Source organism: Panonychus citri, unplaced genomic scaffold (genome assembly GCF_014898815.1).
Source record: "Panonychus citri isolate SS breed McGregor unplaced genomic scaffold, ASM1489881v1 Contig00102, whole genome shotgun sequence".
NCBI classification, from domain to species: domain Eukaryota; kingdom Metazoa; phylum Arthropoda; class Arachnida; order Trombidiformes; family Tetranychidae; genus Panonychus; species Panonychus citri.
Window position 1 is genome coordinate 269,858 of NW_026515507.1, and position 27,223 is coordinate 297,080.

At 30.9% G+C, this 27,223-nt stretch overlaps 5 protein-coding genes across 6 annotated transcripts in view; 3 read left to right on the plus strand and 2 right to left on the minus strand.

Moving 5' to 3' along the window:
* LOC128388776 (uncharacterized) overlaps positions 1-2,171 on the plus strand; it is a 38,509-nt gene extending 36,338 nt beyond the window's left edge. The window contains exon 3 of the mRNA XM_053348228.1: positions 1,619-2,171. Within this exon, the coding sequence (XP_053204203.1) occupies positions 1,619-1,731 (113 nt within the window). The 3' untranslated portion in view covers positions 1,732-2,171. The remainder of the gene's footprint in view (positions 1-1,618) is intronic.
* Positions 2,172-13,896: 11,725 nt separating this feature from the next.
* On the plus strand, positions 13,897-16,399 carry LOC128388781 (stromal interaction molecule homolog). The gene is made up of 6 exons (XM_053348235.1): positions 13,897-14,293; positions 14,413-14,648; positions 14,766-15,378; positions 15,449-15,719; positions 15,803-15,995; positions 16,059-16,399. The coding sequence occupies exons 1-6, from the start codon at positions 14,093-14,095 to the stop codon at positions 16,231-16,233; spliced, it is 1,689 nt and encodes a 562-aa protein (XP_053204210.1). The 5' UTR covers positions 13,897-14,092; the 3' UTR covers positions 16,234-16,399.
* Positions 16,400-16,471: 72 nt separating this feature from the next.
* Positions 16,472-21,455, minus strand: LOC128388778 (transcriptional repressor CTCFL-like). Its single transcript, XM_053348232.1, has 11 exons — positions 21,038-21,455; positions 19,933-20,161; positions 19,738-19,845; positions 19,556-19,669; positions 19,188-19,490; positions 18,804-19,111; positions 18,603-18,734; positions 18,380-18,501; positions 18,142-18,287; positions 17,605-18,054; positions 16,472-17,475 (listed from the first exon to the last, which is right to left on the minus strand). The coding sequence occupies exons 1-11, from the start codon at positions 21,206-21,208 to the stop codon at positions 17,177-17,179; spliced, it is 2,382 nt and encodes a 793-aa protein (XP_053204207.1). The 5' UTR covers positions 21,209-21,455; the 3' UTR covers positions 16,472-17,176.
* A 160-nt stretch (positions 21,456-21,615) lies between these two features.
* On the plus strand, positions 21,616-23,212 carry LOC128388787 (N-alpha-acetyltransferase 20-like). Of its 2 annotated transcripts, none has more exons than XM_053348240.1 (6): positions 21,616-21,739; positions 22,002-22,086; positions 22,156-22,271; positions 22,363-22,492; positions 22,587-22,723; positions 22,800-23,212. In XM_053348240.1, the coding sequence occupies exons 2-6, from the start codon at positions 22,034-22,036 to the stop codon at positions 22,883-22,885; spliced, it is 522 nt and encodes a 173-aa protein (XP_053204215.1). In that variant the 5' UTR covers positions 21,616-21,739; positions 22,002-22,033; the 3' UTR covers positions 22,886-23,212. The 2 variants fall into 2 exon arrangements, with proteins under 2 accessions (XP_053204215.1, XP_053204216.1); XM_053348241.1 differs by lacking the exon at positions 21,616-21,739 and adding an exon at positions 21,902-21,922.
* A 2,299-nt stretch (positions 23,213-25,511) lies between these two features.
* Positions 25,512-26,827, minus strand: LOC128388759 (atrophin-1-like; the record flags this gene model as incomplete). Its single annotated transcript, XM_053348215.1, has 1 exon — positions 25,512-26,827. A coding segment is annotated over one exon (1,299 nt), but the record flags the coding sequence as incomplete, so codon positions are not given.
* Positions 26,828-27,223: the final 396 nt, after the last annotated feature.

Here is a 27,223-nt window from a genome sequence, read left to right on the forward strand (position 1 = left end):
GTAATCCGTTTTCAACCCTCGATAATAAAACTTTTTTATTGTTAAAACAATTTAGCAAATAATTTAATGGCAGCTAAATTGTTTGGTCACTATTGTTTTTACATCAACTGGTCAGTCTAAATACTGAATAATATACATGTTTCTATGCTATATTTATTGGTTTAATTATTGGTAAAAACTATTCAACTAATTGGATCTAATTAATTTAGCAATTTGTATATACACATGAGTTACCCGGAGAGATTGTTTTAATTGTTTACACATTTACTCTTGTTATCAACAATTAACAAGGGTAAATTTAAAATCAACATGGCAATTAAAAGGAAAGTTAATGTTCCCATTTAAACAATTGATTTTAATGATTATTATGATTCTCTGTTAATCATTCAATTATATGAAACACTCACCATGAACATTAATTAACTCATGAACCTGATCCTTGTCACCTATTTGGTTAATGGGTTGAAATTAATTGAATCTTTTGTAATTTCGAGGTGAAATTATTGTTTACTCAAAGTAAATTAAATTTAAATTATTTCTTACATCTGAAGGATTTAGTTTAATCATGTGAGTTTTTTTTCTTGAATTTATATACTATGAGTTTCATGAGACTGAACTTTCTTTATGATAATTTTATGTTCTACTCATAAAAGTTGCTGAAAGGTTTAATATATTACTAAATTGAATCTGTAATCCTTGAAATTTGGTGAAACATTATCAAGATGGAGAGAGAGAGAGAGAGAAAAGTTGTTTAAATATTCAATGGATGGATCATGATGAACAGGTGAGATGATAAGGTGGGAAACCTTATACTGATCAGCTCTGAATCATTGAACTTTCTGCTTATCTACTGAAAACATTCAGACTTCCTCAATGATCCTAGACATTCATAACATGATAATGTGTTAGTATTTTCACTTAACACCAAATTCAACCCCCATTAAAAAAAACAGCTACACTCAGAAAGTTGTATTCGTTTTCTATGTCAAAACCTTCAAAGGTTTATTGTCAAACTGTTATCAGAACTTTTCCAAAAGATTGTGAACAATTTTCATGACTATTTTAGAAGCATTGGAAAGTTTAATATTGCTATTTTCCTTTCAAATTGAATTACCATACACAAAGAGAGAGAGAGAGAAAGGAGGGAGAAATGAAAAAAATCCGATCCAACCTGAGGATAAGATGATCTTTATGCTACACATTCACTAATCTTCTTGAAACATTGACAACATAATTTATCCAAATGAACTTGGAACATTTTTTTCCCATGATAAAATCTAACCAAAACTTGATGCAAGTTCAAGTTTACTTTTCATATTATCAATCATACAAGTGGATTAATATCAACAATCAATCATGGTGAAGACATTTAATAGACAATATTAATAACAATCTTTATACACTTAGTATCTTATTACAATATTTTAAGGTACTGAGGATTTATTTTTGTTCATCAATGAACTTTATCAGAAAATATCGTGATCATCTTTAAAGTCTGAGTTGAAATCCATGCATCATCATCATCATCACCATCAACAGATTTATCATTATTCCACAATCAATTGTTTATTAGCAAATAATAATGACATCTCATCTTTTTTTTTATTCTGATTAACAGATAGATCAACATCTGAATATCCTAAAACCAAATACTCACAGATAATTTTATGGTGTTTAACGATATTCGGAACCATGGTGCCAATAATAATGGAAGGAAATTACTTTTGCTGATAAATTGGACAATTAAATAAATTGTTTTTATGTTTCTTTCGATAAATAACCTTTTAATTTGGTAATTTAATTAGTTAGCAGCCTAATCTATCAAATTAATTGTGATATAACATTTAAAGGAAACGTTATAATGCTGAAAAAGTTTTCTGATGGTCTCATGGAGACACAACATTGTAACACTTAATTGTTTTTATTTTCAAATTAGTTAATTACTTTCAACTTTTTTTCGATTCTCATCCTCTTTTCATCGTTTATTTGATTAATATTTAATGTTCTCAATTGTGTATAAATAAAATCAATCTTTCTAATAGTAATTTGTATTTATCGTTGGAAAATCATGAAATGTGAATTTTATATAAGACAGAAATTGTTAAATTATCGTAAAGCTCATCAACTCACTATGATGATTGTCATTAAAATGAACAACAATTTTCCTGGAATTTGATTATTGTGAATATTAACTTATTAAAGCTAAGCATTATGAGACTCGATCCAATTGTCCAATGAGTAAAAATAATAATCATCATCATCAAATACACTTGACAATCTTCATCTACATCAGTTTGTTTCTAATATTTATTATTATGCCTTAACTATCGAGAGTAATAATAATATTAGTTGTTTGTTATTTTCTCATGACAATAACGATTCTCATAATGGTTATGATGATTTCTTTCGAGTCCAAAGATATTACATTTTCCTCTTTTGATATTATATTTTTATCTTCATGAAGATGACCATCACCACAATATGATGAGGTAAATGTAATTGGGAACAACTCAATTATCCACTTAACATGGCCAATAATTTGATCCAAATTTACAGATAAACAATGAATTACATGTACTCATAAATAATACAAACGATTTTCTCCTCTCAAATCATTTTAATCTTTGAGAACTGTGATGATAACGAAATTGAATGGAAATTATAAAAAAAAATCGAACATGAAAACGATCAAAATTTTCGAATCAATTTCAATATAATGTACAAGTAGTTGGAAAACTTTTTTATCGTTAAACTGTTGAGCCTATTCATGGACGAGATTTATATATTTCCCTCTACTGGAAAGTTGGAAATTCCTATGTGATAAAATATAATCTTTCCCTTGATTATCATAGAGGGAATGAGAGACGGTTCCAGTATACGAATGCCCATTGAATGAATCAACATAATGAGGTGTAATTTGTTTGTGTACATTATTAACCTGAATTGAGATAAAGGTAACATAAAAAATTCAATATCATGATGATGGTAATTTAATGAAATGAATGAGCAATAATGTTCAATATGATTGAGTCACATAACTTGTCCAATTTGGTTTACTTTTGTTATCAATAGACACAATCAATGATACTTATAAATATACTAGTATATATCTATTAAAGATAATATTTGTATTTCTACTTTTATCTATGTATCGAGTGACAATAGTTAAATTGTGACAATTTATCCAAAATAATCTGAAGGCTTAACAAGGAGAAAAAAAAATAACAACAATATTTCACACCTACGAATATGTATAAGAAATTGTTATCACATGTAAATATACATGAATGAATGGTTATAAGAGAGGAATTGACTTGTTAGTCGAAAAGATAATTTGATCTTAGTAAACAAAGAAGATGAAGATTATAAGGATGATGGAGATGTGTGAGTGTGTATGAGAGAGAAAAGTGGAGAGGAGAGAAAAAGGAAGATATTAACAGTAGAAAGTAGGGATTCGAAAAGTATTCATGAAGACAGCGTTTGTCCATTATCGATGATAAGTCAAGTTGTTCTCTAACTGTTACAATCTACATAACCTTTTGAATTCCGTGGTGTAAAAAGGAGGGAATGTGAATTAAGAGAGAGAGAGAGAGAGAGAGACAAGGAAGTAAATTGTTTATTCCTTCATCAATAGTTACCATGAAAATAATAACACTTATAGTAGATAAATTGATTCCCTGTGTATGTGAACTAAACTTAATAAGATAATAAGAAAACAGGTAAACATGAGACTAAGGGAGGAAAAGGTGATATAAGAAAAAGGATGGGAGGGGTAAGACTATTACAATTGAAGATTATACACTTGAAGTGGAAGGTCAGTTGAATGGTCAGTTTGTAAAGGGTAAAGTTTTACTTTTTCGTTTTGAGTCTTTTCATTGATGTTAAAGGTGAATTGTAATTATCATAACAAACTATTACAAGGGTAAGAGATAATTGGAAGCAAACTCTTAATGTTAACTCAATTAGTGTAAGATTTAATCACTGAGTAAGATCAAAGGTGGAAATAAATAGGAAAAAGGATGAAAAAGATGAGGTAGAGAAGAGAGAGAAGAGTGAAGACTCGATAGAAAAGATATTAGTTTGATCAGAGTGGAAATTAGAGGTAAAACTATTGGTAAGAGTTAAATTACCCAGAAAATTAATCTTGGAATGAAAGAAAGAAAAAAACTTCCATGTAATCATGTTTATGATGATCAACTCGAAAATGAATCACATTGTAACATGAATTCCAATAGAATTCAATCATTATCATGCTTTTTGATCATTAAAAACACTTTCCTATTCTTTTTACAGGGTGATTTGACTGGACCCTTCAGCCTTTAAATTCTAATAACTTTTTTATAGCAATTTATTCAGTTTTTTCGTTCATAGATAAATATTAATCAACATTTAGAAAATAATTAAGGTCACTTAAATCAATGAAATTTATAAAGGTGCTATTGTTACAGGGTCTTTTCTCATACCGTGTTTATTTCGAGTTTTTTCGCGCGAAAAATGCTGTAAAATTTGATAAAAGAGCACTAACAATTAAAATTAACATTCCTATTAAAGAGAATTTCAAGAGCTACAATATGTATATTAAGAATTAATTTTATCTTGATTCGTTCACGAATAAATTAATTTTGAATGATAGGACCTCTAAGTAAATCTACAATTTTGGTAGCGATTTTCTCTATTGGAAAAATGTCTGTTTTTTGATATAATTCGAATTTTTTTTAAATGAATCAGGACAGAAACTTTCCAATAAGGTCTAATTAACTATTTTAGACTTTGAGCTTTCCAACAATATAAAATTCAAAAAATAATTCTCAGAAATAAAGAAGTTATTAAAGTTTAAAGTCTGAAGGGTCCAGTCAAATCACCCTGTACTCTTAATACTTTGTATCGTTCATCTACATTGTAAATCTACTTATGGATAATTCTTTGTTCCTTAGTTTTTAACCTTTTCCACTCCCACTCTTCTTATTTGTTATTGTAATCGTAAGTTTCCCTAATTCTTCAAAATAGAAACTATATATTGAATCGAACCTTTTTCAGACTTTCTTCTCATTTCTATGGTCTATTACTCTGCTTCATTCATTAGCTATTCCCTTTTCAAAGTTGATATCATGGATATTGAATATCTTTTAAATCACTCTGATTGCGAGAGATAGTAAAATGTGTAAATATGAAATGTTATTCAACGAGAAATTGTCGAAAAGCTAAATGGCCATACCAATTACAATTAGAAAACAATTGTGTTTGTAATAGTATTTTATCATCTCAGTTTATCCTTAAGCATATTAAGCTTTTTCCGCCGGTGGACCCAAGTGCAATCAAAGTCAACATGATAAAAGATGTAATATACATGAGTTAAGATAAACCAGAAGAGAGAGAGAGAGAGAGAGAGAGAGAGAGAGAGAGAGAGATAAATAGAAAACATTAGGAACTCAAAAAGGTAGAAATAATTTAATTATCTTACCAAAATAAACTAATGACAGAGAAGATGCTCTTTCAATATCTTAAGCTTCATGATTTTCAGCATCATAATCATCATCTTTTTAGTGTCTTATCACTTGAATCAACTTTGAAGCCTTAGAATCACAATTGACTCCATCAAGATCATCTGTTCCTATTATCATCATGATCATCATTATACTTTTTCGTAACAATCATCTACTCGCAGCTCATCATCATCATCATCATCTTATTAGCTAACTAAAGGAAGACAACATCTTACATGATTTTAAATGAACAAAAATCTCATCATCATGAGATGAAGATGAGATTTTTATTTCGTATCCAGAGTTAGTTTTTTCTTAACTATCAATCAGAACTTTTTATCTTCTCCAGAACAATTGCAATAATTTTCACCATAATCATCTATCTTTCTTATCTTCTTTTCTCTTCATCATCATTATCATCATCATTCTCAATCTTAATTCAAGTTCTTTCTTTTTGTCTTTCTTTTTCATCCTGCAAATTAATCCTGTAGATATAATACCGAGTAATGGAATCTATTTTTTTTTCTTCTTCTTTTTGTCTCATGAAACTCATTTCTTGAATCATTTCACTTTCTCTTCAACCTTTAAGTTCAAATCTCATGAAATGAGTGAAAAAAAAGAAACCAATTGGTGTGAATTGATCATCAAGATGATCTATGGATGGAGAAAAGTTTCCACAACTACAACCAATTAAACCTCATGAATTAATGATTTACTTGAAAGTGAAATTTGATTTGAGACAATTTGCTAACCCACTAATTCATCATGACCATGATCATGATCAAAATTCAGTTTCTTCTTCTTGTATGTTGATGTTTTTCTATCATCTAAGATGAACAATCTAAAATACATTATTCTCTTCTTCAGATAAAGATGTCACGAAGTCCAGCTAATGGTCATTTAATCGTTTTTTTTTATTCTCTCTCAATCCTGATTACAATCGAATAGATTTTGACTGACTTGACAATCTCATTGAGCATCAGAATTTCAGTTCCCATCATGAGATTGACAATGATTCATGCAATAAAAGGTCTCGAAAGGTTAAATCGAACCCTCTTATCAGTTAATCGTTTAAAGTTCATTGAAAAATTCATCAGAACCTTTTCTCTATCGTCCAAATTTTTTGCTAGAAAAAAAGTTTCTCATCCGATTGAACTTTTATTAGTATACTCATGAAATGCATGATACCACAATCGATGACATTAAGGATTTAAACAACAAACATCTTAATCTAATATCATCGGAAATGAATCTTCAATCCAAGCAGATTAGTAATACTCCAACAGAGTTGAAGAGGAAAAATTGTCTCAAAATATTTAAAAGGTTTTGATTACTATCGTTTCTGACCAATGTAAACATTTACCAGGCAAAGATTTTGTTCAAACTTTAGTTTCATGATAATCTTCAGGGGAAATTGAACTTTTTCTTCCATTTTGGTTATCATCAATAGTGACAACCATTGACAAAGATGATGATGATGATGATTACCAATGGATTTTACTAGAATCTAGAAAATAGGAAGAGAAAGAGAGAGAGAGAGAGAGAGAAAAAAGCCAGAAAAGATGAGTAAAAAAAAGGATTACCTTGATGGGCTTACCATCATCATTATCATCATCTTTTCATGTTCTCCATCATCATCTCATCCACCAGCATCCAGCATTTTTACTTCACCAAAGACTCGCCAATATTTACTCAGAACTTTTTGGAAACCAATTTCTGTTTACCCGGAACTTAGAGGCTGGTTAAAGTTGTACTAACATTATGATTGATAATCTTAATTGTATAAGTCGCAATTGTTTGAAATTTGTTATTATTTTCATGGTTCAAGGATCGTCATCATTATCATGCTAAACTTGAAATATCCGATTAAACAGAAAATTAAACAAATTTTCTCTCTGGTCAACATTTCAAGTGGTCAGTAAATGTTTACTTACCATTTTATTAACCATTTTTTTTTGTTTCTTCTCGTTAATTATTTGTAAACAATCAATGTACAGTTTGTCTAATTTTTTGCTCTCATACTCGATTCATTTTACTCAGATAATCTTATCCACAGCCATCATCGTCTTTTAATATAAAGTAAATATCATTTAATTATAGTTGGTGATAAATCTATGGATTCATATGCAACAGTAAACTTAATATATTATCTAAATAATATATCACCTGGAAACAGAAACAAAAAAAAGTCCAGAGTGGACTCTTTGTGTTTCCATGACTTCAGAAAATGTTTACTGAATTTATTATCATACTAATACTAAGAACACATCAATACAGTTATCATGATTTATTGTTATCGATGCAAAAAATGCAATCGTTTCACATTCAAATTGACAGAATGATGAGATAATCATCTTGCAATATGAAGAGAAAAATGTTATTTTTTATATATTAATAAGGTGAGAAAACAAAATTCTGGATCCAGTACATTTACGATCAATCATGGGCTCATTTTTCATTTCCTAGAACTTTCAGTTGCCACCTAATAGAAAGTTTGACAAATTATCACTCCCTGTTTCTAGTTAATAAGCACTTGAGATAACTTGTAAATTGAATAGAACATTTTTATTAGAAAGTTTTTTTTTCTTCTATGTAAATAATTGATAACTTTGTTTTCTCAATTTTTTATCTGAAAGGAGGAGGAAATAATTTTCTAGGCTCGGTCAATGTAACCATAAAGAGAGAGAGAGATTCGCCAAACAGATTTATGAATCATTGGAGATAAAGGCTTTGTTTTATATCTACGAAAATGAAATTAACAGTGGGAGGGAATTTTGTTTTTTCTTCTTTCCTGTTTCAAGTCATGATCATGAAGAGTGATTTTTGTTTAGATTGGGAGATGTTTTGATTTCGAAAGCTTAATGAATAGATGGATGTAATGGCTCCATGATGAGAAAGGGAATGAAACGTAATATATGGTGAAAACTTATTCTCTTTGATGAGAATTGACGAAAATCTCAGTTATTCCGATTGCGTGATCTTTATTTTGGCTCATTGATTAATTGTTGAATGTGATCATGGACAAGTAAACAGAGGGAGAAAGGAAAAGGAGAGGATGAGAATTGGGAGTAGGATGATGTGGAAATGGTAGAGAGAAAAAAGAGAAGATAAAAAAAAAGTATTCGAAGTGCAATTGAGTTTCCACATCACGATTATCTCAAGTTCTATCACCTATCAGTTGAGTTTCGTTTTCGTTGCCTCAAGGGACTTGAAACTTATTCTGCAGCATCGATCAATGTAGAACAGAATTCATGTTTACTGGGAGAATCGATTTCTCTCTCACTATTTCTCTTTTTTTCATCCATGAATTTATCTCTGTTTCATGATGGGTTACTTGTTGTTACTTTACATCTACTGAGCTATTCCTTTGCTTTCATTTTTTTCATCTCTCATACCCTGAAAGGTGTGGATAAAAAACACACCTTGGTTTCATCACGAATCAGACAAGCCAGAAATTCATGTTACCCTGTGAATTTATCTTATCCTCTTCTACTCATCATGTTTCCAATATTTTTTTTTCAACGCTGAGCTTCCCCTTATTCTACCGGAAGCTCATTCATTTGTAAATCGGAAGCTACAATATATGTACAGTATTTAGCTAACTAAAATATTAGCTCAGGGTAATGAGATGATGTTTACGGTGAGGGGAAGGTGAGAGACGGAAAAGGAAGTCACTTTCAATATTAGTCGATGAAAATGTTGAACAAATGAGATTATTGGCTTTCTTAATAACTTCAATTGCTTTTTAGTTTTCAGAACTTTTTTTCGTCTCTATTAAGGATTTGAGTCTTTTTGTACTCTTATATTGTTTCAAAAGTTAATTTCATTTACTCCCAATAGATAATATTTACCGTTATTTTACCCGCTTCCTATTCCTACTCATTGTATCCATTTTCATTATTTAATTTTCTATTGTTTTTATCGTTTTAAAAGTTAAGTTGATTCCTCATAACATGTAATTCAATTGAATTATCGGAAAGGAAAAGTTTACTAACGGAAACCAAACTTTAAATTAACTTTTCAAGCTTCATTCTGATTCTTTCAATGAACATCGTGAAACTTTATCTATAAGAAGATTATCATCAAGTGTGATCAGGTATCTTCTTTAAAATCCTTTAATTCAATTCAGTTTCACTATTTTAATAATCAAGCTTGTTAATTATCTCCATTTTCTCGAAGGCCAAATTTTCAAAATATTGGTTTCACCATGAAATTTATCATGGATTCAGCCTCTGGCCAAGATTTTGAATATATGTTGACTGCAAAAGCTTCGTACGTTTAACTTGAGAGTCTAATAATGTGATTGTTAATATTAAAAGTTTTCCAAAACTTTTACAAGTTCGAGACAAGAAAATCCAATTACTCTAATTTCATTTCTGCTTCATGGTTGGAAAAAATTGACCAATTGTAACATGAGTTTTCATCAGCTATCATAAGTTCACTTAGATTCCTTAACTGGACAACTCGATGATTGTTGAAAAGTAAGTGAAAATGGATCAGTAAAAAATTTCGTCTCTTCTTAAAAGCCTCAGGGTCAATCTGATTGTTAATTCATATTGATAAGTTGCTCAATTTGTTACAATTTGTTGAAACATAAATCATACACAATGATAGTCCTTGGACACTTTGAAAAAGGTGAATTGAATGTCCAATAGTTAATATGATATCCCGGATTATATCAGAAATATTAAGTTCTTAACTTTCATATAGTATCAACTAAGAAGTGTATAAACTGAATTCTCAAAGTAAAACCCTGAACAGAATTGAAAAAGTCAGAAATTAACATGAATTCTCTTTGAAAATTTCAATCATTTTAGATTCAATTTAATATCTTTTCAACACTTCGATACTAATATTAGTACATCAAGGATTTGAATGTAAACCTTTCGAGATCTGATAAAGAAAGAAAAGTTTCCAAGTGATCACGAAATTTTCTACAGGAAAGGAAAGGAAAAAAAAGCAATCCCACTTGTCATGAAATTCAGTATATATCACACATCAGCCTTCAGGGTAAATGAGAGATAGAAATATGTGCTTCGAATTTTTTTCAAGCTCTCGCTAACGATTAGAGAGAAAGTGAGAGAGTTTGTTACTACTTTTTTTTCGAATGAAAAATGATGATGCAATTGGAATGGAAAAAGAAGATTAAAAATAAGAATTCATGAGACGATCATGAAGGAAGACAAGAATGATAGAAAAGTATGAAGAAAAAGTTTCATTTAGAACAGAAAATGACAAAGTGAAGTTGTAACCTTGCCCATGGAAAGGCTCATACTGTATGTATTGTTGATATGAGAAGAGAGAGAGAGGAGAAAAAGAAAATAACCTCAACATTTTTCATCTTGGAATCATGTTGATTCCAGGACAGTTTTAGGTTCATGGAAAATGAATCAGATGAAACAAGAATGATAAAAATTCAGATGAAACTGGAAAGAAAAAAGTTTCTTGTTAAATGTTAACCATCCAAAGTGAATGTTTTTCCATTATATATGATAGGATATCCATTCATCCAGAATTACCTGGCAGACTCTCCATCAACCTCATACTCCACTTTACTGCCTCTCTCCTGATTCTCGGTGAAATTTAATTCCAATTGTGACTACCTTTTCAATCCATCTATTTATACCTGGTTATTGTTGCTGCTGTTTAGTTGATTCTTTTCTGTGATACTCGCTTCCAATTTTACCAACTTTTGACTTTTGATAATTTTAAAATCAAACTGAATGAGAGGGAAAAACATACAAAGAATTCATTGTTTGTTCAGTTCAGTATCAGAATAAGAAACTCATGGAACCATAAAATTGGAAAAAAAAATACCCAAGAGGTTGGACTTGAACTTGAAGCCTGAATTTGACTCTTCGTGAATAGACATATAACTATTAATATGTATTCAAAGAAACGATTTTCTTTTGAAACATTCTTTCAATCCTGATTCAGATTCTTTCCCCATGTTAATATTGAATTTAAATTGATTCAAATTAATAATTTTGTATCACAACTCATATGTGTGTGTTTTTGGCTTGAAAATTTCCACCACTTTAATCAAGTTGAATTCAAATCATGCTGATCCTTTAAAGTTGTAAGATTAGTTTAATATTTGGTAACAATTAACTCGGAATATTTATTTTCAGGGGGGACAAACAAATGAATTCATGATGGAAATAGATTGAAAAAGAAGTAAATTCGAGAACAGTAAAGATTAATTAAAATTTAAATTCTTTTCAGCTCTATAAATTGTAACAATGGAAGATGAAAGTATTATATTATAAAAAAAAGAGGAAAAAGTTCATGAACATTTAACAGGTTCGATTCCTCATGGTTCAAGAATTACATGAAATTACATGATTAAGTATTCGTAACGTGTGGTTTGGATAAATAAAGATAATATTAAGCTCATTCGTAAAGCTTAGGAAATATTCAAAGATCAGATTTTGTTATTATTATTATTATTACGGATTATCTATTGTCTCAGAACTTTTTTTTTCAATCCGTTGATTTTTTCGTTCACCATGAGCCTCATGATGATGATGATGATGTTCACATGAGATGATGAAATATTCAAGTTGAACAATGGCAAACAAGGATGAGAAAAATATTCATCATTCTAGATTATATATTTATTCTGGTGAAAAAAAGTTGTTCACCCAAAGAGGATTATCCCACTATCTTCCGGTTCCATGAGCGTTCATGAGACTCATTTCTCAATCCAGAACCTTTATCAACTGATGACGATAATCATTTATATTTGCTTCAATAGCCGATAGAATATCATAAAAAATAATAATAATAATAATAATAAAAATCTTCTTCATGGTAAACATGATAATCATTTGTTACCACGTAGGATAAAATAATTTGTCAAGGTTAATCAATTACACTTTATTGATCACTCAATCAGGTCTGAACAGTTTAAGAATTGATTGTTGGGTGAATTTAAAATTAATCAACAATCAGTTTTGTTAACCACATAGAGTTATTGATGGTTAACCATTGATTCCAATGATAATAATAATAATATCATTTCAGTTTACTCACAAGTATTTTATTTGCCAATCAGTACGATCAATATGATCTGAGTTTTTTTTTCATGATAAAAATAATGAACCCATGATTCTGAGTAAAATGAAACTTCCTCTGGATATTTATGCATTTACCCTGACAATCAACAATGGTTAATGTTAATCCAATGAGTTATAATGATAACTAACATACACAAATAGAGATGCAATTATTTGAATTGATTGCAATCAACAATTAATATCTCATCGTCTCCTTTTGGATAAAGTATTAAACAATATCCAATTTCAATGAGTATTATTTTTATTTACCTAATCATCATTATCATCATGACATGTTAAATTTATCATGGTAAAATTTCAACTCAGAATTAGGAATCAATAATTACTAAGTGACCCATTGAATATCAAGTGGTGAAATTTCATGATAAATTTCAATGGTTCTCAATTGGCTCATGAACTATTTAGATATTTCCATTGAATAGTACTGAACTTTTGCTTCTTTACTCAGCTAATTCATCATGAAATAATACACTTTATTGATGATGATGATGATGATGATGAATTAAATATGATTGGATAAATATTGACTCTGATGGATTTCAGGTTTCCCATGATTATCTGCCTAAGGCAATTTAGTAATCATGATAATTGATTTGATGACAAAATGATTACCTTGTCTTGGCCTAATGGTTATTGATTAATTACTAATAACCTCAACCAGTGAGTGATATGATTAAATTAATTACTTTCATGACAACAACAGCAATGATTTAATTCTGGAAGATGAGAGACTGGAATACATGAGATATATAAACATGGGTGAAAATCGTATCTTACATGGAGATAACTCGGAACGGAAGTGAAACTTTCTTTCTTACTTTATCTTCCTTCCTTCCGGTTTCTCTGATATCTTTTTTTTTTATTCAGCGAGAAAGTTTTTTATTCAATAAAAAAAGAAAACAATCTTAATGATCTAAGTATTTAACCTTTCTTAATTGTAATTAACCTGATTGTCGATTAAATTTACTTCAATCTATTATTTTGAAATCGCTGATTAAAACTAAACGTCACCTTGATATTAAAAAAAAAACAATCAACTGAACAATTTAAATCTTACCAATTGATTTCCAGGTAGCTATTAATTGTAACCAGGTTAATGTGTCAATGTAAACAATTTAACAATTCAATGTAATTCAAAACAGAGATTTAACTTAATTGTTAACAAAGTTGACTAACTAATCATACTTATTATCATGGATTTAGTATCGATATTGATTGTTGACTTATTGATAATCGTTTTTTTATGATTAGTCCTTAATCTTGATGATTAGTTTGCCTTTTGTTCAACATGACAACGACTAATCAACAATAAATTAATCATCATCATTAAGATTAATCTTGGAAATGATTTTCATTGTAAGTCTTTCTATCATCTAAACAATGAAACAAAATCATCTAATTAACTACTTGTCTCATATTACAATTTGTTTATTATTTGGTGTAAATTAGTTTTAACAATTGTCACAATAATCAAAGTCATCATCAACTAATTAATTGATTCATTATAATCATCCGGATTCTAAACCTTAAATGATCAACTTGTTTAACCTTAAATTTTGTTTACTATTAACAATTAAGGTTTCATTGGTTCAATCAAATGATGCTAATCAACATCAAGATATTATAACGGTTAATTTAAAGGATCCTTGGGGCTATGAGGCAATTAAACAGATTCACAATAAAATTGATTACGATCAAAATGGATCCATTGAGAGGAAGGAAAGTATTGAGGTGAGTTAATCATAATTAATTGTTGATTAATTGGTATTGATCATTAGATCTTTAGCAAAGTGATTAAGCTTCTCTTTCTATTGGTTATCTAAATTGTTACTTGTATCCAATGTTTTCAGTTTATTGTGAAAGATTTGAAAACCAATGAGGGAAATGAGGCTGATAAAAAGGAGATGACCCTTCATGCTGGCGATAGTTCAATTAGTGTTGATGAAATGTGGGAAACTTGGAGGAAATCTGAAGTTTCCAAATGGTCAGTTGATGAGACAATTAATTGGCTAATTAATCATGTTAAATTACCTCAATATACTGATAGTTTCATTGAGAATCACATTGATGGTTCACGTTTACCAAGGTAAGTGTACTTTCAAATTGAGTTTGTTATTGTTATTGTAATTGTATTTCAATTTGTTTTGTTTCTCTTCACTCAACTGATTAATTAATCAATCAATTTTTTATCTTAATCAAATAGGATTGCTGCTAATCCAGCATTTGCCACTCATATCTTAAAGATAACTGATCCATTAGATAGACAGCGATTAACTTTAAATGCAATTGAAGCCGTTTTGTTTGGCGTTTCAAATGATCGCTTTTTACTTGATCGATATTTAATCACAGTTCTAATTGGAGTTGCGTTTATCCTTTGGTTTGTTCTTAATCAACGACGTAATGTTCAACATCGATTGGATAAAGTTTTCCGACAAATGTCCACTTTACAGGAATCTCGAGATAAACTTTTAACCATTCAAAGGGAATTGGAAAAAACTAAAGAGGGTAAACAACAGGTTATCGATGAGACGGAAAATTTAACTTCCATATTAAGGTCACAATCATCGAGCGATTTAGTTTACCAACGGGATCAATCGTTACAGGAAAAAGGATCTTCGCTAATCAAAGAGATCGCTGCGACTCGACGATCTTTGGCCAAGGCTGAATTAATGTTGTCACAAACTCCATTTGAAAGGATTCAACAGCAGAAAATTCAATTACAACGATGGCTTCAAATTACTTATGAGATTGAAAATAAAAACTACAACGAGCAAAAAACTCAATATGAGGCTGAATTAATTAAACTCAAGAATAAGGTAAATGTCATCACACAATTAGGAAGGTTGATTGATGAATTAATGAGTTGCAATTGTTACTTTTTTTTAGCTTGGAGGTAAACGTAAGAAAACCAATCGAAAATTATCAGAGCATTATTATGAAGATTTAAAGGCGACTCGGCTTAGATTAACTGGATTAATTAATCAAATTGAAATTTGTCGAGATAAATGGATTAAGATTGAAAATCTTTGTGGTTTTCCAATTAGAGATAATCCTGGTTTACCTGTTCTACAACAGGTAAAACCCCCGAATTTAACCAGAATGTCATCGGTGGTTGATGAAAGTGAAACAAGTGATCATGAAGATGAATCTTTTACGCGTAAGTATCTGAAAATGGTTAATTGTCAACAATTTAGAGTTGATCAACTTTTCGTAACTTTTTCTAAATTTTTACATTTTCAGCTTCTCCTGATATTAATGGTGAATTTTTCCCAGAATTTCAATTTTTACATCGACCATCAAGCCGAACTGGTGATTATTCAACAACCAAACTAAACAGTTCCAAGCAACTGATGCGATTAATGTCCAACGATGAACCGATTGACTCTGTCTCAAGATATCCATTACGAACCAGTAGATCAACATACTTTGATAGGTAAGCGAAATTCTGAAAAATGATTAATTCTCTTAATTCTAATCAATTGATCAACTGTTAAAGGCCATCAAATGATTCGATGACAATGAAGACAAATGAGCAAAACTTGTCAACAAGAAGTTCCAATCCATCGAGACGACACTTTATTAGAAGATCAAGTTCACTGCAAGATATTTTATTCCAGATTCCAAAGCAAAGTCGATCCGGTAAAGATGTTGATTTTTCGGCCGAAATTTGATTCGAAATTAAGTCCAACTTTCGATTTAATTATCGATTTACTTAAGTAATCCAGTCAATTTGAATGTAATTTAATTCCATTAAAAGATTACCAATCTGTTTGTTTGTATATGTACAATAAGATTAGTCAAATAAAAAGATTTTCTGGTTTAACTGTAAAAGAAAAAGTTATCATTAGTTTGATTGATATTTACAAGTTGCAAGTAATTAAACCGAAATTTAAATGCAATTAAAGCTGATTACATCAATCAAATTTATTTTCTAAAATAGATAAGGTCTCACTGGCCCTTGACAAAACAACAACTAAATATTTTGTTGAGGTGGGTTTTCCAGAATTGATTCGAGTGGAAGAGAGAGAGAGAGAGAGAGAGAGAGAGAGCGAAAAGTTTTAAAGGATTGAAAATGTAGACAAGAATGTAAACAAGTTTGTTTCAACATATTCCATTATTAGTTCATAAATGGTTCCTTCTCTTGGTGTTTTTCCATGAAATGATGAACTTTAGTGTCGAGCTATTTGGTTGTTTGATATTTGATGGATGTATGATTACGATTATAAATGATGATGACATTATATACGTGTAATCATACAAGTATATTATGTTATATGTATATGTATAACTGTGGTATTAGCTTGTTCCTGGATTAACTTTTTATCCTTGAACTGTGAGCTCTCACATGAAAGAGAGCAATGTTTTGTTTGTTTCATTGATTCCAGTATCTTTAAATTACTGGTGACAAAAAAAAACCAATCAATTAATCCTGTGTGGTGTATGTGTGTTTGTTGTGTGTGTTTATGTGAAAGGATTAGATTTTGTAATTGTTTAAAACTAGTCAAGTTAAATTTAATCACGATTCAAATCGCTCTTTCTTGTTTCGCTGTTTTTAAATTATGACGATTAAAGTGCCAAATAAATTTAAAGGAAAAATAGTAGATATTAGTCTTCTCATTGTGCATGAGCTGCAGGCATTGATAATATTGCCTCATCTTCTTCATCATCATCTTTAAAACCAAAACATTCAGCTAAATCTTTTTGCTTCTGAATTTGATCACGTATCTGCTTCGTGTCTTCTGGAATAACCAACGGTGGAGGTACAACAGGCGTTGTGGCAACAGGAAGATTAGAAGTTAATTTAGCAGCTTTGTTGCCGGGTAGAGCGTAGTCAGGATCATCGATAATGTTGTCAGGTTGGATTGCATTAGCAGCTTCTTCGTCTTCGGCTTGTAATTGGATAATAATATTTTCTAGAGAAAACAAAAATAAAACAAAAACATTGGTTAAAAAAGAGTAGAGACAAAAGTGTGAACTCAAACAGTGATTGGGTAAACAAGACATGAGAAGCATAATAAAAAAAAGTTCATTTGACATTTTACCTTTAGAGGAATTACCGTTTGCTGATGTGAGAACGGAGGCATTTCTAACAGTTGATGCACGGAGTTTTCCTCCAGATGTAAGAATAGCTCGTCTAGTTTTACCACCAGCTCCGGAAGATGGATCCAGAATGATAGCTGATGAGTTACCACTTTGGTCTAAGGTTGCGTATGAGCTTTGCGAGTTAGATTCTTCTTCATTGTTTATTTGAACAACTTCAAAGACTACAACTTGGTCGCCGGAAATCATTTGCTGAGTTTGTGGGTCTAAAGTGAACTGCAAAGTTTGTGGATCCAATGATTCCTCATCGGTGTTTGGCAAAATCATTTGTGAATTTTCATCACTTTCTTCGTCAATCAATTGATGGCTGTCATTCATTCGACTACTTGAATCGAAATTGGCATCTTTGTAAGCATCAGGATCATGAACAACAAGATGCCTCATTAAATTACCTTGAAGAATAAGAAAAAGTTAAGTTAGTAATTAAATCGTATAATCAATATAGATGCTGATGTTTCCCCTCCCCCCTAAATAAGTACCTTTATGTCTAAAAGCTTTAGTACAGTGAGGACATTCATGCGTCTTCTCTTTTGGTTGAGGTGGAATATACTCTGGATTATGATACAAGTTTTTATGTCTCTTAAGAAGCTGTTTTTGTCTAAAAGATTGGTCACATTCGTCACATCTGAGAATTGAGAGAATAAAAGATGATTCGTGTTTTAGAGGAAAAAAAATAATCAAAGTTATACAATAAGGTTGAGGTCATTTTAATCTTACTCAAAAGGTTTCTGATCAGTATGAATCAACATATGGGATTCCAAGTGTCGAGCGGATACACTGGCATAATTACACAAGTCGCACTTGAAGCATTTTTCTCCTTCATGACTTTTTAGATGAATCTAAAAAAAATAAGATGTAGATAGAGGGAGAACAAGACAATTGTGAAAATGAGCATCAGTGTTGATGAAAATAAAAAGACAATTGCTCTTGATAAACTTACTTTAAACGAATATCTGTCAGCAAAAGATTGATCGCATCTTTTGCATGTCAAAGGCTTGTCACTGGTATGTAACTTTTGAACATGGATTCTTAAATCAGTTTTACGACCGCAAGTAGTTGGACATTGGTCACACTGTTTTATTAGAAAATAAATACGAGATTAGTAATTATTAAGGAGACTCTTATAGACCAAATTATTCACCTTGAAGACCGGTTTATTCCCACTGTGAATAAGTTTGTGAGCTTTCAACGAATTACTTTGGGTGAATCTGGCATGACAAACGTCACATTCATATGGTTTCTCCCCTGTATGAATCCTTAAATGCCTCTTTAATTTATATGTATCAGGACTGGCATAGGTACAGTGAGGGCATTGGTAAGGCCTTTCTCCTGTGTGACATCTCATATGTCTTTTCAATTTAGATAATTCAACACTGGCATAATCGCATTCAGGACATCTATGAGGCTTCTCATGAGTGTGTCGATATCGTACATGTCGAACGAGTTCTCCTGTTAAATAAATAGTAAAGAGGGAGAGAATTAGAAAATATTTGAATAACAAATGTTTCAAAATTTGCTTAATTACCAGATGTAGTGAATGCAGCATCGCAGTATTTACAGCCATGAGGTCGTACACCAGTGTGTGTATTAACATGATTTTGGAGAGATGCTATTGTTTTGAAGCCTCGTTCACATATACCACATTTGTGAGGCCTTTCTTCACTATGAGATTTCATATGCCGTGACAATAGGTATCGTTTGTTACTGGCATAATTACAGTAGTTACACATATGAGAGTTTGGATTTAAAGGAGTTTGAGGTGTTGATATTTTGTGCTTCTTTCCTGTGGTTGCAGGACTTTTCTTGGTTCTTTTAGGTTTTGGAGTAGCTGAGGAAATGGAAAATTTTCATTAGTCAACAAACTTATGATTGTATTCATTGTGTCAAATTTACCAAGAATGGGTTTCATTTCACCAGATTCCAATGGTAACATGTCATCAGTCTCATTATCCATAAGTTCTTCTGGTTCTTCTTCTTCAATAGCACCCGAACTAGGTGGTGGATTAACTGTAATTGTAATAGGTTTCGATGGAAATTAAATTATGCTCTTGTTTTTAAATCATTAAAAATCTCACCTTCATCGAAATCATAAACAGAAATGTCATTGGGTTTTTCTATTTCCAGTCTTTCTTGTTTAACTTGCTGAGGTACACTCTCTTCAACTATCTGGTCAGCTTTGACTTCTGTAAACAGAGTAAATTAAGTATCAATTAATTGTTTTGAACAGTCGAATAAAAATTTATTACAAAAGCAATAGTAGTGTTACTAACCACTGTCACTAGTTCGTGCCAAAGCTAAGGTTCCCCCTGCACTAGCAACCAATGAACCTGCTGAGACCTGCTCTTGTCCCGCTGGTTGTTGAACAATGAGTACATAGCCTCCAACTGAATCAGGGACAAGAGCCAAAGTAGGAAATGAACCGGTACCGTCAGCCGAAGTACCGGGTGCTGCAGCAACAACGCTCGTTCCTGTTGCTCCACTGCCATTTTGAGTCAATACCTGTCAATGGAATTATGAAAGTAAAACATAGAGGCTCATTAAGATTAACGAATATAAAGTTAAAATCTTTAAAAAAAGAGAGAATGAGAAAGCATAAGTAAAAACAGATTACTGAAGTAGCAGTATATTAACACAGTAATGTAGACAAACAGAAAGGTGTTAGATAACTGACAACTAGTCATTCGGAGTATAAATTAGTAGAAAATAAATATAAGATGAGCAATAAACATAGAATAAAGGAGGAGAAAGAGAGGGAATATAAGATTAGAGGCTATAAGCGAAAGAGAGGGAAAAGAGAGAGAGAGAGAGAAGAGAGCAAAGCAGCAGTTGGAGGATGAGAGATCTAAGCTTGAATGAGTGAGAGAAAGAAGGAAACAAGGCCTAAACAAAAAAGACAGAGAGAAGAGAAAGAGAAAGCGTTAACATTTTGCTTTTTCAATCAAATAAGAGAAAGAGAGAGAGAGAAACAAAAAAGAGACCAAGATGGAAGCGAGGATTAGCAAAGATACAAAACCGTAGGAATACTAAAGCAAAAAGGAATAAAAATTATATAAAAATGAGAGGGATATGTAAGTTCAGTTAACATGTAGAACGATGAATAGGAAGAGAAAAAAAGAAAACAGAAATCTAATAGAAACCCAAGACCAGGGGAAACAGGCAAGAAAGAGAGACGACAATCTATACCAAGGGTTGTTGGTAAGGAAGAGAGAGAGAGAGAGATAAAGAGAAAGAGAAAGAGAAGAAGAAAGAGAGAAAAGAAAGAGAGTAAGAAGCACAAGTAGGACAAAAATACAGAAATAAAAATGGAGATTCTTATTATGATTTTTTTAAGGAACAATTTAATTCTCTTAAATGAAAGAGAGTTAATTAACATACCTGTGAAGCTTCAATAGTATAATAAGTTGGTTGTGTAGTTTGATTATTAGCATCAGTGGCGCTAACCGTCGTCTCACCAATCTCCTTGTTGAAAGACTGTAAATAATTTTGTAGTTCATTTATTGTCTCCACTTCAGTGCCACCACCGTCACAAACTATATTATTAGACATGGTTACTTATAGTTTTGTTTTTCTGGGTGATAATTTATGGAGAATGAGAATAAATTATAAAAAAAATGTTTAGATTATTAAAGAAAATAACCAAAAAAAGGGATAAGGGTCAACATTTAGAACGAAGAATTGATAAAAATAAGAAATGAGAAAGAGAGGAAAAGACAGAAACATTAAGAGAAACCCAAAGTCAGGTAAGAGAAAAGAGAGAGAGACTATACCAAAGGGTGTTGGTAAGGCAAAGAGAGAGAATTAGAAAGAGAGAAAGAGAAAAAGAAAGAGAAAGAGAGAGTATTTTCGTCGCCATTTTATTCTATTGTATTTCTTTCTAGTGGCTCCATCTCTTTTTCTTTTATTCAATTGGCTCTTTTTTCGAATTTTTTTCTCTCGATTATCTTTGCTTATTTTCTCTTTTCTATCCCATAGATGGTGCCACTTTTGTAGAACTTTTGTTTACATTTTGAAAAGAAACAAAATTTTCTTTTAATTAATTTTTTTTTGTTGGTCAATTTTCTCCTAATTACAATTAAGGTTAGTATTTTATTGTAATTTGATTTCTTTTGGAATTTAATTCAGTATCTTTGTGTTATCTTGTTGATGGTGGTGGTGATTCTATTGATGAATTTAGTTTGGGTTTTTTTTTCTATGAAATTTCATTTGTTTTTTATGTTCACATGTTTGAGATGATTTTTTTTCTTTTCTTTTTAATTCTTGGTAAATTCCCTTGAAGCTATTTGATTTTTTCTGATTAACTATTTATTTTCTTGCTTCTTGTTTGTTTGAATTTATGTAGATATTGTCCTCTGATTGGTAGCTGATTACAAAATGACCAACATTAGACCATTCAAATGTGAAGATCTCTTTAAATATAATAACATGTAAGTTGAATTTGATGTTTGAAAATTTTTTCGCTTTTTTTATTATTAATTAATTTTCTATAATTTCAGTAATTTAGATCCATGGACTGAAACATATGGATTATCTTTTTATCTACAATATATCGGTCATTGGCCTGAATATTTTCAAGTTGTTGAAGCTCCTGATGGTCAACTCGTTGGATACAGTAGGTTTTTTTTTACTGATGAAAATTTTATTTCATTTCTATAGAATCAATTACTATAACTATTTATTTGTGGTCACTTTTTATATTTAAGTCATGGGTAAGATTGAAGGAACTGGTGAATCTTGGAGAGGTCATGTCACTGCTCTATCAGTAGACCATGTGTATCGACGACTGGGTATTGCAGCCAAATTAATGAGAGGTCTTGAAGAAATTTCGGAAAAGTAAGGATCATTTCTGTTTCTCTCTCTCTCTCTCTTGTCTTTCTCACTTTGTTCATTATTTTAAGATCCTAATCTATTGTTATCTTCTTACCAGAAAAGAAGCTTACTTTGTTGATTTATTTGTTCGAGTATCAAATAAAGTGGCCGTCGATATGTACACACGATTAGGATACAGTGTTTATCGTAGGGTTATTGACTATTACATTGGTGATCCTGATGAAGATGCTTTTGGTAAGATTTTTACAGCTATTTCGTTCTCATGTAAGAACAAATTCTAATTGTTGTCTTAATTATTATCTATTATTAGATATGCGGAAAGCGTTATCCAGAGATAAATTGAAGAAATCAATAATACCCTTGCCCCATCCTGTCAGACCCGAGGACTTGGATTAACTTAAATCCCGAGATGAAAAGTTGATCAATCCAATTGTCCCAACTTTTGATCAAAAAAGATTTTGGTGCTTTTGTATTAATAATTTGTAAAAATTTCAATCATCTCTGTGACTTTCCCAAAACAATTGCCTGATTAATTTAAAACGAGAGGAAGACGAAACAAAATCAACGAGGAAAAAAAAGACATTTCTTAATCTGCCTTCAAACAAAAATTGAAAGTTCAAGACTCATTGTGATAATTAACTAATTTTGAAACAATTTCGATTCACAAACTTCAATCTAATCGTTTTCCGCGTTTATGAATAAATTGAGCTGAACGAAAAACAATTAAGCAGATCATTATTCCTTTACTAATTCTTAAACTGTCAACATACCAGTACATTCTAGAAGAAGTAAGAAAATTGTATTAATAGCACAAATCACTTAATCTCATCATTAATAATTCAAACGATTCGCAATTAAGATTAATCTAAATTAATTTCCAATTAAAAATTTTCCACTGAAGGTTAACATTACCCATAGAATCCCATAGATGTCATTAGTAACTTGGATCGCGAAAAAAGTTTTTAATTTCTCAATAACTGTTAATCTTTAGTTAATTGTTCCAATCAATTTTTGATTCAATCTTTACCTTAATCTGATTTGTTTTGTTTTCCTTTTTAAAGCTTCAGATCTTCTCTTAATTTATTTCAATGATTAGTAAATTGTTTACCAAGTTTGGACTGAGAAAAGGTAATCAAAAGAAAAGGTTATTCACCAATAACTAAAGACAATTAAGGATTTTAACCAATTGGTTATTTGGCCCTTGTTTGATTCTTGAGAAACCATTAATAGGGATGATTACCTTAAACTTTAATTAGACACAATTAAAATGATTCATTGAAAATGTAACAATTTATCAAATCTCCTAAAAGGTAAATAGGAAATCAAATGAACATTTGAAACTCATTTAACTCTAATTCGTAGGCATGAAGTGAGCATCTTAATATCAACGTTAATCATGTTAATCAAGTTGTCCGGAACCAAGACCACGTTAAAATACCCGTGACTAGTTTAATGTTGATTCTCTTCCTTAATCAATGAATTTTGTGGTCAACATTAAGAATTAACAATTTAATTCCGATTCTTTTGTTATCTTGGTCACCTTTTCATCTTATCTGACCATCACTTCATCTAAAATTAACTCTAAAAACACCCTCACCTCCTTTACTCACCTTAATTTCCTCTTCCATCATCATCATCATCTTTTAATTCCTATTCCAAAAGCTAAACATGAATCCCTGAACTCAATTCTAATCCATCAGTCCAACTCTTTAATTCATATATAAGAATAATATTCATCATAATCTTTTTTTTTCTTACGATAATCATGATGGAATAAGAATTCATCTTCTTCTCCTCCTCACCATCTCCACCCTTCTCATTTTTTTCAGTGTAACTCTTTCTCTCTCTCTCTCTCTCTCTCTCTCATTCTTAGTATAGTTTTCATCTTCCATTTATCATTAATGAAGATTAACAAGATAAACAATCTCTTTGCCGATTCCCCTGATTTACCATGAAGTTGAATGGCCATGAACCTGATCCCTTTTCATAACTGAATCGCTCATCAATCATTTTTTTTTCGTAATCATTGATTCACTCGATTCTTTTAAAACAATTCTAACCCATGAATTCACTTTGAAAATCTTATCCCCTGTTCATAAAAACAGATAAACTCACTTAACCCTCTCTCTATTAGAACAATAATTATCATCAGTCACAATCAACTAATCACATTAAGAGTAATTAACCCCATAGAATTGGTAATCATAATCATTTAACCTCTTTCTCTGTCTCTCTCTCTCTCTCTCTCTCGGTCAACAATTTACTAATTCAGATAAATACTCAAACGAAGGACAATTGAACAAAAATTCAATTGCTCTGATTTAATAGCAAATATCAAATATCATCTCATCTTATTAACAATCAATCAGCTAATTAACAATCAATTGTAATCTTACACTTAATCAACTTGAATTGTATTTGTTTATTATATTTTTTTCGTAACACAATCAACATAAGAATCTAAAGAGTAAAGTTAATTGTAATCTCAGTTAATTGTGTTCAATTAAGAATTTGGACAATTTAGAGGAAAAATTTAACAATTAAAAATGATGATTGTTATTGTTGGAGTTTTTTTTTATTGTTTCGTTTATAACAAGAAATGATTAAAATTGATTTAGTTGTTTGTTTGATGATCAAGTGTATTGGTAAAATGATGATGATGATCAAGATAATTAATGGTTACAATTAATGAAATTTATGTTTTCTTGTAAAGAGTAAAGAGGAATAAATAAAGAAAATGTGAATGCTAATCAACATAAACAATTAAAGGTAAAGAGAGAGATTAAAAGATTAATTAACAATTAAAATGATGAAATTAATCTCTTCCTTTTTTTCTTATTGATACTGATTATCAACAATCAAAATAATGGCAACAAAAGTTTTAAATTTTTTTTCTCTTGATCTCATGATGATTATGATGATGATTTAGAAGATGATGAGTTAATTCAGTGGATTTAAAAATATGATTAATGGAATCAAATTAATACATTTAAATAAATGTTTCCAATTTTGTGGTGATTAATTGCCTTTCTCAGAGTTTTACTCAGAAGGACTTGGGTCATTATCGGATATTATCCAATATGAGTTAATATTTGGTGATAATTTTGATGGATCAGAGGATGAAGATGATGAGGATGAAGAAGAAGAAGAAGATGATGATGATGATAAAGGTACATATTCAACCTTTTCTATTACCATTGGAGGCATTTGCCAAGTTAATGGTGAGAATTGACGAAGGCCACCAAATACCCAAGAAGATAACGGAAGTTTACCTGATGATGTTGTAGAGGAAGATGAAAATGAAACTTCCTGTGGATTTGATTCTAGAGATGATGTTACCGGAGGTGGAAGTGGAGGTTTGTAATTGTTATTGTTATGATTGTTAACCATTTTTGTGCCATCACCAAGGTTAACCCATTCAACTACGGAAACCGGATTACCCTTAAATGGACGGACAGGAAGACCTAAAGCAGCATCGGAGCCCATTGATTCCCAGAAACCACCTCGTTGAATACCACGAATACCACCGAGTGTCCATGAGGTTAAACCAAAGGGATAAGGGTATGGATAAGGTTCTTTAGGAGGTGGTAAAGTTACTTTGGGTTGAAGGTTGGTTGGTGAGGGTGTAAAATCGTTCAAGAAAGATGAGCCCATTGGGTGAATTCCGTCCATCTCACGATTAGGGTATAGAACTGGCTTAAAGCCGCTTGGTGGTTTAATGTAAACTGGTTTAAGGTCACTTATCTCAATTTTAAGGTCACCAGTTTCAAAGTTATTTTCATCTTCAGGTCCAAGGGATGAGGATGAATATCCTGTTTCACTTTCAGCATAATCTGAACCATATTCAAATGAAACTGCTGGGCCAACACCTTCTTCAATTTTATCGGATGAACCTGAATTTGGTTCCTTGAGACCATCGATACTCAGGGTTGCATCAACTGTCGTGAATGGAATTGCCTCTGATGAATTTTTCAATGGAATCACTGGACGAGATTCAGTTGAGGACGATGAAGAAAATGATCTGATTGGTAAACCATCATCACTATTTGTATTGTCGTTAACATGTTCCTCTTCATCATAAGTTACTGATGATGATTTAGATGATGAAGGTGATGAGGATAAAGAAGATGATGATGATAATGCTAATGTTTCACTGATCTTTGGTTCAAAATGATCAGAAAACCAGAGAGAAATGTCATCAGAGGGAATTGAATTAATTTTGTTTCCATGTTTACGAATACTGAATGTGAATGAATTTTCAACGATTAAAGATAAAATCACAATGATTCCAAAAGTCTCATGGTGATGGTGATGAAGATGTTGAGAGTTAATGTTAAAGTATTAATCAACTAATTGAAATAAGTTATGTTGTTAACAAAAATAGAAATGATTAACTTGATTCTCAGAATAGTCCAAGGTTAAATGAAGTATAAGTGATTAGTTGATTTACTTTATTATCGGTGATCTTCAACTCGATGGACCTCAAAAGGCGGAAGTCGTATTTCAAGTTACTTGAAATGTGTCCCTTGGATAGAGTTAAATGATGATGATGATGATGATGAGGAAGAAGAAGATAAAGAAAAGATGAGAAGAGGAGGGATTCACATAACTAGAAAGCTAAATCAGATGAAGATGAGACTGACAATCAAATAGAAGAAGAAGAAAAAAATCAAATTGAACTTGAACTTTTCTAAATGAACGGGATCAAGTTTACTGTTGATTCGACGAGGTAAC